The following is a 14,018-nucleotide window of genomic DNA, read 5'->3' as shown; positions in this document are numbered from 1 at the left end:
GATACGCTCCCTCAATCCTGCCCGAGTCTTCCATCTGGAGGGACTTCCCACCGCAGAGATGGCGCCTGGGTGTTTAATAACCCTTGCCATTCTCCCCTTGAACCGAGTAACTAGCTCTCGTACAGAGCGCCAGCTGCTTACTGAGCAGTCCTGTACGGGAGAAGACACTTTAACAAAGCAGTATTTGCATTTTCAAGGAGACTCTGACTTGCACAATTGTAAAAATAATACTCTGACAAATTAGAAGTGAATTGGTTTGAGGAGCGAGAGAAGAAGATCCAATCTCTGCTTCCCCTGGCAGGTGATGGATCTGCTGGCATGTCCTGGCAGAAAAGGGGTCTGCGATGAAGGTCACCAACAACATGATGATTTTAAAACCGAGGTTCTAGGTTACCTCAAGAGGTAGCTCCTCCACCTCCACCTTTTCTGCACGGTACCTGAAGGAGATGACTGTGTGCAAACCACACCTGCTGGTTCACAAACCAGGAGTAGAAAAAGTGGCGGGATAGCTCTCTGATGTGACAAAAAGTAGCAGGGAACATGTTTGACCGCTAAGAGTCCTGAGGGGGCTTGTCGTGGGACACTGCAGAAGCTCATAACTCCAAATACTACACAAAAAGATCTGTATGATTCAGCTCAGTTTCAAACTGAGGATTTTTCAGTGTGCAAGACAAATGTGATAAAAACATGATCTTTCATCTGAGATTAATGTGTCATTTCCATGTTTTTTTGGGGAGAAAAGTTTGCATTAAAGTGGCAAGTGCAATAAATGAACATATTTACCATAAAAACACTTATAAATAATAACTTAGAACACTTTTCCTGTAATATACACTATTTTTCTTGCTTTATTTATAACTTGTGACAGGTTTTATAAAAATCTCTAGTAAATTCAGTTTTGTCCTACTATTGCCTGTAAGAATTTCTAGTTATGATCAATTTTTCTTTAGAAAATTCATGCATTTCCATAAGCAAACTATTCTAGTGACATGAAACCCTGTCAGAAGCAGCAAACTGGAAAGTGTGAAAGAGGCATACAATATCCCACTGGCTGTTTCCTAATTCTTCCAATCAAAACCTCGATATATGTTGCTACAACAAATCCTTTGCATTCTATATGATCAAAAGAATTCTAGTTGGTATGAGCAAGTATTAGGGCTATGTGTGTCTGGCAAATGGTAAATATACCATTTGGCCCCGTTAGCTCCATTTATTGCCTATAGATGTTGTGTGACACACACTGTGTGACACACAATGTGGGCAAGGTCAGCCATGCCCATTTTGAAGGTACTTTGGAAGTCCTGCTTAATTTCTTTGAAGTACAGAGTTTATGAATTCCAGTGTAGATGAAAAGCCTGAGGAAAAAAAAAAAATATTAAAAAAACACAACCTGAAATTCCAAGAGGGAAAAACAAGTTTTAATTCAAATCACATTGAGAGGCTACAGAAATTGCCTGTAAAGATGGAAATAATGGACCTAATTCATCCCTGCTGGACCACCACTGATGGTAACAGATTCACTGCAGGAATGATTTTGACAAAAAGCAGTTACTGAACTTTCTTTAGTTACAGGCCTCACACATTAATCCCATAATTGTACTGCTGAGTTCTCCTACTCAGCAACAGTGATTAAAATAAAAAAAAAAAAGCCAACTTCAGCTTGTACAATTACATTCTTCATCGTTGCTGTTGAATGCAGAGCCATTTTCTTGGTACTCGATATGAGTATTTTTCCTCAAACAAGTCTTTGTAGGGGATATGCCATGTATCACCTGTAGTCTGTACCACACAGTCATAACTGAAAGCAGGCTGTTGGATAAAAACAGATAAAAACATTTTTTTAGACTTTACACAATATATTACTAAAATACCAGTTATAGGTGGTTATGACTTCCAACACTCCATTAGAAATCTCCATAGATTCATTCATTTAACAACTCTCATTTATTTCCTTAGACCAAACAAATTCTAAATTTTAGTACTGGAGGAAAAACTGAAACATCTTTTAGTATTTTGTGGTCTAGGAGTCATTACAAATGTTAAAATTATGTCTTCAATCACCTCCAGATAATAATGACTTGAACATAATGCATTCAATATCTAGAAATAGCAAAATGATTGTTTTTTCATTCAGTTAAATGAAATCATACGGGAATTAACTCAGGATGTCTTTATAGGCTTGAACTGATAGGATTTAATGACATCTTGTGTTTGTTCTTCCAGTGCACCTCTTTACAGAACCAAATTGCTTGGATGGAGGAGGATATAAGAAAAGGGTTTATCACTAACACTTTGAAGAGTGTGTAGTCGAACAAATATAATACACTATTTTACTGGTCTATTGTGTTACAGGTATACTAACTCAACATGTGTAACTGAAGTACAAAGTGGCAATTACAGTTCTCAGAACATACAGCCACTCTGTATGTATAGTCTTGGAAGTCCACTTTTCCGTGACAGTTTCCAGAGTAACCTAGAAGACAGCTGTGACTGGGAATGTCAATCATCCAGATCACTTGTACGGGAATTAAGATGCGAAAATTACTCGCCCTTTATTACAAAAGAAAGAAACAAGGCGCAGCTAAAGCTCTGTTACTCGGGTAACCCTACATTCAATATTCGGTTCCATCAAAAGAAACTGCATGATATGGGATGTCATGTGATGAATTCTTCCCTAGAAAAATCTTAAAACAGGAGCTGCACTCCTGTTAATGTAGTGTTCATGGCTGACAAGGATACATGTCTCCTAGACAGTAACAGCCATATTCAGGTATAAGATGATACTACGTACAGAAGACTGTTCTGGGTTTTCCTTCATGAAACTTTATACATATGTTAGGCTATTATTACAGTGAATACTGAAAGACCTGTATTTTCCTGCTTTAAAATAAGGATGAAAGAAATTCTATTGTACAATTAGAAGCATGTTATTTTATAAAATTGCTACAGAGGAGAGTAAGGTATTTCAAAGTTTAAAATAAATGAAAAAGTATTGGCACTTTTTTTTTACAGTAATGGACAGATTCGTATACACAAACATGCATTTACATTTTAAACATTTAGGCAACATTTCTTGTCTTTTTGACAGTTTTCATGTTTGTGCTATGCTTTGTGAATACAGTGAATTTTCAGTAAGCATGGGAGTTTTGAGGCCACTGGTACAAATCCAGTTCTTAACTCCAACAACAATCTTTTTGCTTCCAGAGTTTGAAATTGTGTATCTTTAATGAATATGCTCTGTGTGCTTTCTGACTGCAGCAGAAAACTTACCGTAAAATTTATATGCTTTCCTTCTGCAGAAGGGGAAAACACTATTTGGTGTCCACGCTGCCACTTACGGAACAGATGACGCGTCAGACTGTCGGAAAGACAAGCCTTGTGATCCCGGAGGAAGTCTCTAGTAACAAACTTGCAGTGCTGGCCTGATCGAAGAGTGGCATATAACAAGAAGGCATCATCTTCAGAGCTTAACAAAACAATGGAAAAGACAGACGTCATTCACAGGACAGTAAGTGGCTGCAGGAAATGAATCAAATGCTGACCTGAGATTTATTCATCAGCAACACTGAAAATTCTCGTCGCTACTCTAGTTCCCTGGTAAAATAGAAAACTCCTGTTTACTCACCAAAAGTTAAGAGTGCAATAAAAATTAACTGCGTGCTACACCGAGCATCTTCCCTCCTATCACAATCTGATAATACAACAATATCATCTTTTGCCGCATTACTTAACAGTACTGTGTGGAACAGAAGTGCTAAAACTCATAAGGGTACCCCCAAAACTTTGTTGGAATACAGTCAATCATCACAACTGATAATAGTGTAATATAGGCAACAGCACAAATCTGTGAACCTTTGTCTTTACATGGGTAAATATACTTCCAAAAGGTACTAGAATTACTTGGAAAATATATTCAATATTAGGTGCTATTAAACTGAGAAAATTTTAGGGAAAAAATCTCTAAAATACATTTATAGTGGGCATGAAATACCCTATACCTGGAGAAGCTGAGCAGAACTTTGCTTGAAGCCACTTTTGGATTGCTGTGGATTACTGTAATACTAAGTGACGAGACAGGAAATCAGCGAGGATTTCCAGCTTGCGGTAAGAGAGTCCCCTTTGCTGATGTTCCGATAGCAGGAAAGAAAGCAATGTGATTCAACAGCAAATAGAACAAGAGCCAGAACTGGAGAGGGGATGAAGGAGAACAGATGTGAAAAAAGGAGCCAGACAGAAAAGACTTGGACTGGCTGTTGGGACAAGGAACTTGGTCAGAAGTTCTGGGAACTGGCATCGCAGAAGAAACAGCAGAGGCAGGTGAAGGATCAACAGTGCCCAACACAAATGGAGAGTAGGTGGAGCTGGAACCGAAGGAAAATTGAGACTTGTATGAGGAAAGCAGGGCAAGGAGAGGGGACACTGTGGTGGAGGCAAGTACCCACTTTAGGGACAAGGGCAGGCTTGAATGAGCAAGAGCAAGGGGGTTGCGCTTCTTAAATTAGAGAGGCAGAGGGTCTCTTTCCACTCACAGAAATATTCTCCTCTGGGAGCAGCAAGGAAGTTAGCTCTCCAGCCTCCCCGCGCTCCTGGGCTGCCAAGCAATACTGGCCAGGCAGGAACTTCATCCCCCCGATGCGGAGCAAACACAACAGACCACGACTGTACACTGATGCCATCAGGTATTCTGTAAGCTCAGGCCACTGTGGTCTTGGCAGTGGTTTTAATAGTTACAAATCCTAATAAACCATACAGATGTCAACATGATTCTAAGTGATGAAATTCTTCATAATGCAACTTTTAACATGGATTGGTTTTTGAAGCAAGTATAGCAAGGGGTACATTTCTCTTTCACAGACACAGAGCTGGAGATCTTGCTAATGGTACTAAAAACTACAGCTGTTTATACTGATATAAAATGCACATAAATCAGGTGTTGATCTCCATTACATTTAGCCATTTGCTTAAACTTACATATTTTCAGCAAAGAAGAAGTCTGCTTTATTCTGCATCTCCTTCATAATCTCTCTTTTCCAATTTGAAGAGTTAATCAGCATGTGTTTGCGGCCCAGCACAAGCAACCGGGCATTGTCTTTTGCCAGGCAGTTGACAGCATCAAATAGCTGCAGAAAACAAAGCAAAACCAAAGATTTTCTTAGCTGTAAAAACAGACTGACAGGAAAAGACTTTCATATCTGTGTCTCAGCCAGTGGGCCTTCTAGCATACCCTCATTTCCCACAGTTCTTAACTGCAATAAGAATTAAGTAGATAACTAATTTAACTCCCTAATGACAAAGAAAAAAAACAACAAACAATTCATTGTAGGACGCTGCTCTCAAACACACAGAAAATACATTGCTATTATAAACCTTTCCCAGCTCTTGCGGGTTGAATGACATGAATGAACTCGGGAAGAGTTGAATGGAGATTTTCCGAAATTCAGGGTCAGCTGAGAGAACTGAATCACACTGGGATTTAAGTAATACCTACTTTTGGAAGTGATTCAGCACTGAAGCCTTTGTTGGTATTACAGAAGAACCGAGCCCTAAACCATTCTTCTTTTCCAGCCCCACCTATTGTCGAAGTTAGAGAACTACATGTCATCTGGGCTGCCTGGGGGGAAGAAGCAAGCAGCAGTAAAAGGAAATCTGTGACCTCAGGACTGAGGGTTTACGAAAGCCGCATCCAGGCCATCCTCCCACTTATGAACCAGCATCCTGAGGTGGTAAATTCACTGCTACGCCAGCTTCTCTTCAGAGGGACTTCTCACCAGTCTCTTAGGGCTCTGCCTGTTCAACAATAAATGGTTTTCAGGACAGGCGCTTGTGCCTGCGGCTTTCCCTCCCCGCTTCACCCAGACAGAGCTTGCGGAGCACAAAGGTTCAGGATTTCAGCATCCAGGTTATTCCTGCGGACTGCCCACAAAGCAATGGCATTTCAATTCTGCCCAGAAAGAGAGAAGAACTATTTCTTGAGACTGAAGCACCACCTTTGAAGGCTAAGGACAGTATGCTCAACATCCAGCGAAAGGTGTTTCCTCATTTTTACCTGCATTTACTGCCACTGTTTGTCAATATACAATCTGTTGATTTTTCCCTAATCCCTCTTCCTGCTTTTCTAGCTACTTCCCTCTTCCCTGTTATCCCTTCTCCCTGCAATACCTCCGATTGCCTTTCTCCTCTTGCTTTCCCCTCCTTTCCCTCCTCTTTGTGATCTTTAGTATCATTATATTTTCTTTCAGGGGATAGAAAGAATTGTTCTTAACTCTTGGGTACAAGTTTACAATGCATTTAATTTGATCTGCCTGCAAATAGCAGTGGAAAGGGGTGGTCCCACTCAGTGCTCTCTCGAACTGCACATTCCCACTGCTTCTATCGCATCAGATCTAACAATGTCACAACTACCCATGAGCTCACTGATCCAAAAAAAATAATTTTTTTTGGCAGGTTTAAGCTTGCAGCCACAGAACGGATAGTCCTGAGTCAAAGACTGATGGGAACGCATCGCTGGAGGCGGTGAGGGTAGGAAGCATGGGACTGCCCCGCTCAGCAAAGGACCTGCAGGTGGATCAAAACAAGTGTACCCTAAATCTGGATCTAAGGATCTGAGAGAGAAGGCCAGAAGATTTTTTTACATTAATTTTAACTGTTGACTTGCTACTGTTACCAGCACTGACTCTGAGGGACTGAAGGCTCTGTCTTCATGAAGACATAGGGTCTCGGTGCTAATGCAAAGCACAAGAGCCTAACGGTACCTACTGGAACTGACTTCCTGCTTTCAGGAGATCATGCTGGACATCAGCTATTTCTCTACATGCACACATCTGCTTTTCCACAGTTAAAACAAACAGGACATAATGTGAGCAGGAAAAGGCCAAATGCTGTAATTTCTGCCTATAAAATGGCAGGTAAAAATAAAAATGGCATTCTCTCCATTGCATGCCCTGAATTTTTGGAAATATATTTCAAAACTCTTACTGGAACACAGAATTGAAAAATACAAGCAAAAGCCACCATTTTTATGTTACTGGAAGGCTTTCAAAGTAACTACATTAAGTAATAACATATCTTCTTGTCTATGTCACATAATTTGATTATTGAATTATGAGGTTATTAAAAATTTAAAAACTGAAGTTCGGTTTTTCATTATTGACATTTCTTTTTGGAATGTCCCATCCGGACAGTAAAAACTGGCTCATCAATTTTACTCGCTTGCAGTCACTTTTATTTTCCAGTTCTTACGCATTGGCCCAGTCCTACAAACAGTTGGATACAAACACCAAAGGAGAATTAAATTTGTTAAGCTGAGTTCGTTAATAAAAGCTAGGAGTGTACCTACTACATTCATACACATTTTCATGTAGAGAAGTCAACAGTGAAGAAATACCAATCATGAGTAACTTAAGCAACCCCTTACAAATTCCAAATGAAAATACTTTCTCGCCTAACGCTTTGCTATGTTAAGGGAAGGTCATGCGGAAAAAATGTTGAAACAATTTTCAAAGAACACTCCAGAAACTGATTCCACAAAGTCTAAAATAAAAAACTTGACAGCAAGAGCGTCCTGATGGGACAACAGAAGAAACAACTCCTAAAAGCAGACTATGAGTCAAAAAGAATCTTGGGAACATAGCTGCACTAGTGGTACTGCAAATCAATAAAGAATTGCCAGTATTTGAACTGCTGGAGTTTACCCTCAATAAAAAAAAAAGGAAACACCTTTTAATTGCACTTGTGGTTCAACACAAAGGCAGCTGGATTTCCAGACTGGTCAATTGGGGCTATTCCCAAGCTTGTAAAAAACTCCACTGGCTTGGATCCAGCTCCCTTAAGTCTTTCTTTCCAAAGGTTATAACTAGTGGCACTTTGTACCTGTTAGTCATATGGACTTTCTTCTCCCACATATTGTTAGCATATGAGGTTCTCTACTATGAAGGGCTTCTGGGGAAAAAGTAAGGGGTTGGTACAATTTAGCTATAGTTTTGCAATGGGAAAACTCAAAACAGGCTTAAATCATAATAAAATTAATGGGAATCACCATAAAAAAATTTAGAAAACTCCTGCTTGCATAACAGCACGCTGTCCCTCCTCTACTTACCACAAAGATTAACCTTTACTTACACAACTAAAACAAAAAAGACATTATTTTTGCTTTGAAAGGTAACAATAATTTTGTTCTGCACTCTCCCTTGTCTGATGCAACTTTACTAAAGTGCATTTTATCTCATTTTAGGCTTGGGCACCTAACAGGGGTGGTCTACAGAGAGTCACAGAACTTACGTGGGGGGTTTCCTAAGTGTGTCTACTCCCACGCCTGGCTGCTTCTCGAGAAAGGAAGATGTGAGACACACAGTAACACTTGTTTTAGTCATAAAGGAAACTGAACATAATACTGTTAACAAAAAAACAGCAGTAGTGATCTCTCACTTAAAAATACACAAGTATTTTGTTAACCTAGTACTTCCAAAAGCTATCTAAAAATTGTTACCTGCCACTACACGATGCAAACATGCTGTATGCAACAAGCCCTATGTAGATGCACCCTTTGAATGTTCCCACGTTATTTAGGCAGCAAACATCAAATGCTTAGTTGGATACATCTGTTCAAAAGGCAATCTGTGGAAAACATTAAAAAATATACAACACACGCATTCCCTTCCTATTCATCTTCTTGAGAATGAGGATTACAAAATCAGTGAAAAAATGACCTTCTATTAATATGTCTTTCAAATTTGGACAGCAGAGCACATAAAACCACATTTTCTCTGAAAACAGGAATTATAAGACGCCATTCTACAGAGAAGAGACAACAAGCATGGTTAGACTGGCTGCTTCAATTCACATGGCGAGATGTGGCTGAGGCCGAGTAGCAAGAAGTTGTGAATCGCTGCTGTTCTGCACAATTCACTGGCTGCACAAGAAGGCACTAGGAAGTACTACTGGATTATATAGATAACTATCATTGCATTCAGTCTTACTTTCTTCTCCTCCGACAGGGCACATCAGGATTCATGTTTCTTTCTAAACTACACAGACATTTTAATCAACTGTTAGTCAAGATCACCGGATCCTTCCCCAAGAAACTGATGCTCATAAGCACCTGCTCAATATGTTCTGCTTGCAATCCCTTTCATCGTTTATCAGTTACATTTAAATGATTCCTGTGCTGTCCCAGCCTTTGTTTAATTAGATCTTTCTCAAGCTTCTCTTAAACCTTAACATTTTACTTACAATGCAAACAATTTTGTGTTCACGGCATTTTAGCAAATGACTCTGATGGAGCCAGGGTGCATCCACGAGGAAGTATGAAACTACACACAGATCAATGGAAGAGTCAAGACCATCTGTTCACAAACGTATCAAGTATCTCCCAATGTGGTTCTTCTAAGCACATGGCTAATAATTTTTTCTGTGATTTTAAAAAAATTATTAAAAATAATCCCTAATTAAATGGATGTATGTATCCAGCGTGCATGTTCTAACTCTGATTTCTGCACCCTAATCTGTGAATCAGTGAAATAGCACACTTGTACAATACTTTGGCTGAGTGTATACATTTATCTTTCCTTGGGACAGTCCCAGACATATGAGCTATTTCCCCACACGTAAATGAGTTCTTTTTTGTTTCTGCAGCAATGCCATTTTACGGAATTTCCCCTCCACTGTCAAGCTCCTGCCCTCATATCACAATGCACCTTTTTTTTTTTTTTTGTGCTGATATAATCTATTTGTTGGGCCATGTTGTCAACCAGGGCCTGAACTTCTGATCAGAGGAACCAGAGTGAAAAGTGGCAGGGAGGCAGAGCAGTAGGACAGAGAATGCACGCTGCACAGGGTCATGCTGATGTGGAACTCCTCATATCATGTAACAAAAGACTGAGCTTTGCAAATATGAAATAAGCAATTGAAATGCTGTAACTGATACTTTTAAGTTTTAAAAATCAGCAAATTATACCTTAAAAGAACACTTTTCAGGTAAGAATAAATATTAACAGCTTCCCATCAGAAGGGAACTTTCCTATACAAATTTCTGGAAATAGTTTTGCAGTGACCCACACTGACAATTCTGCAAAATTTAATGGGGATCAAACACAGGAGTTAGGCTGGGAGAGCAGGGAATCCTTGTCACACTGCAAGATTAATCCTCATTTAAATTTCACAACAGCCTCATGAAGTAAATACATAATTACATCTCCATTTTACACAAGCGCATAATGGAGCACAAGGAAGACAAGAATTAATTACTCTACCTCATACAAGGAACTATGAGCAGAGCAGGATATAGATTTCCTAAGGCTTCACTGCCAGTCACCTGTTCTGATCACTAGATCACGCTGTGACACGTGTCCCGGTTTCAAAGGTTGGCTTGCTGCCGGAAAGCCTTTCTCCTTGGACACTACTGGTGGTTTCCCACTTCTCAGGTGGGAAACCCCTAAAGGCTGCTGCTGGGAGGCACACCATTCAGTGATTCAGCAAAAAGTGGCTCACCTGTACACAGGTATAGCATGAAGAAGTCATCACCCATAAAAAGTTTAAATTGCTGTTAATACATCATGTTTGCCATTTTATAAACATTCAGTTTCACTAACTGCCATTTGAAAGCAAAACACACCTACCATCAGCTATCTGTTAATAACAGCAACGAACTGCTCTGTTATGGTTATTTTTACCTGTTGTTAGTGCAGCCTCCAACCCAATGCTGTAGCTGTGAAACTGCAGAGGAAACCCCACCGCTGATCAGGGGCACGGAGCTGCCATAATACGCTGCCAGCTGGGGCTGCGTGTGAGCGTTCTCTCCAGAGGGTAGCAAGGAATCAATTCCCACCATCACCACAATTATTTGACTTAGAGTTTCACCACTTTTAGTGCCCTTTTTACATATTGTAGATGAGCTCAAAAAACCTGTGTACTTTAGTACCACACACAGGAGACACGAAGGGAAGAGGGAGTTCTTTCCCACGGCACCCAGAGAAGGCAAGGGTGCTGCTTCCAAGAAAGGCTGGACTTTCTCACTGAGCCTGGCAGTTTCACTAAAGCTGATTCAATGCCACTGTAACAGCACCAAACACTATGGAAGCTGCTTCTTATATTCTCTACATTATTACTGATGACACAGTGTAGTCACAAAGCCCTCTTTACTCAAATGCAGGGGCAGCATACACATTCCTTGACCCTGTACAGATTATCAGCCCCTGACTAGCAAGGGGGCAGCTACTTGGAATGGAAAGCAGTAATGGATGAGTAAGAAACAGTCACTAAGCTTAATCAGCCTGGTTTACTTTATGGTCTTGAGACAGCCAACAGCTAACTCCTGGGAATTATCCCTTACGACACTGGGGATCTCTGCAATAACACAGCAACAACATTGTTGGGAATATTTGTATCCTGTGTTGCAGTAGGAATATTTAGATTGATGCAACAGATGCATCATCATGCAAAACTCTACCAGTGGCAGTGCTTCACACATCAATGACAGCAATCACACAATGTTTAACATGTTTTAACCTGTCTATATTGACTCCACACCTAGAATTGACTTTTCCTCTCTTGATGCATTCACTAGAGATATGTCTTAACTCCCTATCACAATTCATTAAAATTTGCAGTTCATTTTTAGATGCCAGCTTTTGCTCTTGACTTCACAGTCAACTCTGTTAATCAAAGGCAGATTATTGATTGAGCAGGAAAACTAAACCATAGAAGCAAAGATACCTGAGTTGATGTAATATAGATTGAGGATGGTACTGTACCTTCAGCTTGCTCAGATGAGGTGATGCCTAAATACAGCTCTGCTGCTTGCAGAGTAAATTCGTATTCAGGGGCATCCTGAGGATGCTTTTGCAGCCAGGTCCAAACTGCCTGTGTTAGCAGGACACTCAATGTCCCTGCACAGTCCAGCGTTGCAGGTGACGGGAGGACTTGGCTCAAGTGCAGCACTGGATGAATGTAGACATGTTACTTCCACGTCAAAATTGACTACAAGGATACCCCATGGGCTGCGTCCAAGCTAATAAGCCCTCTTGAATCTTGGGTAGTGGGGAGAGTAAAGCAGAGTAACTGTGAACAGATTCAGCTCAGGCACTGAATCAACAGCATAATTTATATTTTCCTGTATTCATGGTACCCTGGCTATTATGCCAGTAATGGAGGTATCTTTAATTACAACAGTACTTGATTTCAACTGAAGGTGGAACCTGCTCAAAATGATCTCTGGAACATTTCTGAATGTAGAAGTAATAAGTGTGTAGTTAGGCTCTGACATTATATTCTGCTATATTATAAACAATAGGTAAAATTTCCAATTTCAAACAAGCTTGAAGAGCCACCCATGTTTTTTATTCTACTGACCAGCTCAGAGAACAGCAAAATACAAACCAAGCCTATGTAAATTAACTTTAGGTTTGGAAAGACTGATACGAATGCATGCTGTGATTTTTCCGTGAACCAGCAATGTGCCCTTGTGGCCAAGAAGGCAAATGGTATCCTGGGCTGTGTTAACAAGAGTGTGGCCGGCAGCTCGAGGGGGGTTGTCCTCCCCCTCTACTCCGCCCTGGTGAGGCCACATCTGGAGTACTGTGTCCAGCTCTGGGTCCCCCAGTACAAAAAAGACAAGGAACTACTGGAGGGAGTCCAGCGGAGGGCTACAAAGATGATCAAGGGAATGGAGCACCTCTCATGAGGAAAGGTTGAGAGACCTGGGTCTGTTTAGCCTGGAGAAGAAAAGACTGAGAGGGGGGGCTTATCAATGATTATAAATATCTAAAGGGCAGTGTCAAGAGGATGGGGCCAGACTCTTTTCAGTGGTGCCCAGAGACAGGACAAGGGGCAACAGGCACAAACTGGAACACAGGAAATTCCATCTCAATATGAGGAAAAACTTCTTTACTTTGAGGGTGCCAGAGCACTGGAACAGGCTGTCCAGAGAGGTGGTGGAGTCTCCTTCTCTGGAGATATTCAAAACCTGCCTGGATGTGTTCCTGTCCAGCCTGCTAGGTATTTTCTAATATATAATCTAATTACAGCCATATCTTGCTCTATCTTATTCCCAAAAGGCATGACAAGTAGTGATTTGATGGATAGTGAAGCAGTATTTCCTGAGAGAATTAACAGAATCAAGGCAGGATGCATGCAAGGACTGAAGAAATACATACACAACCTACTACACAGAATTGTGTGTATGACATGAAGGATGGAGGGGCAGGAGCAGGATCATCAGGTGGAAGAGACACTAGCTTTGTGGAGTCTGTTTTTTCAGAATGGATAGTCATTTTTAAAAGATCTCAGCCACTTTGTCAGACCTTACACCTGACAAACCTTTCAGTGTGACCATTCTTGGTCACGCTTTTTGACTGTCACTCCTTTTGAATGGCAGTATTTTCATCATCACGATCTTTACATGAATAAAGGTCAACTATGAACAAAATAAAGAAAAGTGGGTAGTGACTATAGTTAGCATAGCATGTTATTAAATGAACAATGCCAATAACTCTGGAAATGATGGTTAAAGAAGATATGGACAGTTGGGGAATTGCTGAATTTTACAGTATAAATTGCAAAAGAGAAAAACAGGCCATTTTTTTCTGATTCTTACAACAATTCAAGAAGTATGTGGACAAACAAACATTCTTCCGTTGCATAACAGCATGTTTGGAAGTTGAATTTTGTAAGTCACTGCAATGCCAGTCAAGTTTCTCAATCCAAAAGTTCTGTTAACCAGCTACAATACTAATTGCTTTCCCAATCACTTACAAAAAATGTAATGTTGGTTTAAACATGCAAGCAGACCCTTTGATGTTGGCTCAGCAATTATGAAGTAGCCATAAAGATGGAAGAGAAAGGGTGAATCTGAAATCCAAAGTAGCGTTTTGATAAGGCAGCAGCTGGGAAATGTTCAGTCCACAATTAACTACAGCCCGGTCCCAGCAGCTCAAAGTTTTGTTTTTAATTATGGACTGGTAGCAAAATGTTTCCTTTCATGAATTTGAATTTTCTGAATGTCCTCCTTTCTTGAGTGACATAAA

The 14,018-nt window shown here is 40.3% G+C and overlaps 1 protein-coding gene across 1 annotated transcript in view; it reads right to left on the bottom strand.

Moving 5' to 3' along the window:
- Positions 1-830: 830 nt before the first annotated feature.
- Positions 831-14,018, bottom strand: part of PRORP (protein only RNase P catalytic subunit) — a 47,204-nt gene continuing 34,016 nt past the window's right edge. Inside the window, exons 6-8 of the mRNA XM_074149170.1 lie at positions 4,972-5,120; positions 3,271-3,466; positions 831-1,809 (exon numbers count right to left, since the gene is read on the bottom strand). Coding sequence (XP_074005271.1) covers positions 1,678-1,809; positions 3,271-3,466; positions 4,972-5,120 — 477 coding nt within the window. The 3' untranslated portion in view covers positions 831-1,677. The remainder of the gene's footprint in view (positions 1,810-3,270; positions 3,467-4,971; positions 5,121-14,018) is intronic.

This window comes from Numenius arquata, chromosome 6 (assembly GCF_964106895.1).
Source record: "Numenius arquata chromosome 6, bNumArq3.hap1.1, whole genome shotgun sequence".
NCBI lineage: Eukaryota > Metazoa > Chordata > Aves > Charadriiformes > Scolopacidae > Numenius > Numenius arquata.
The sequence above is the reverse complement of the archived record's forward strand: the minus strand, read 5'-3'. Positions and strand labels throughout refer to the sequence as shown.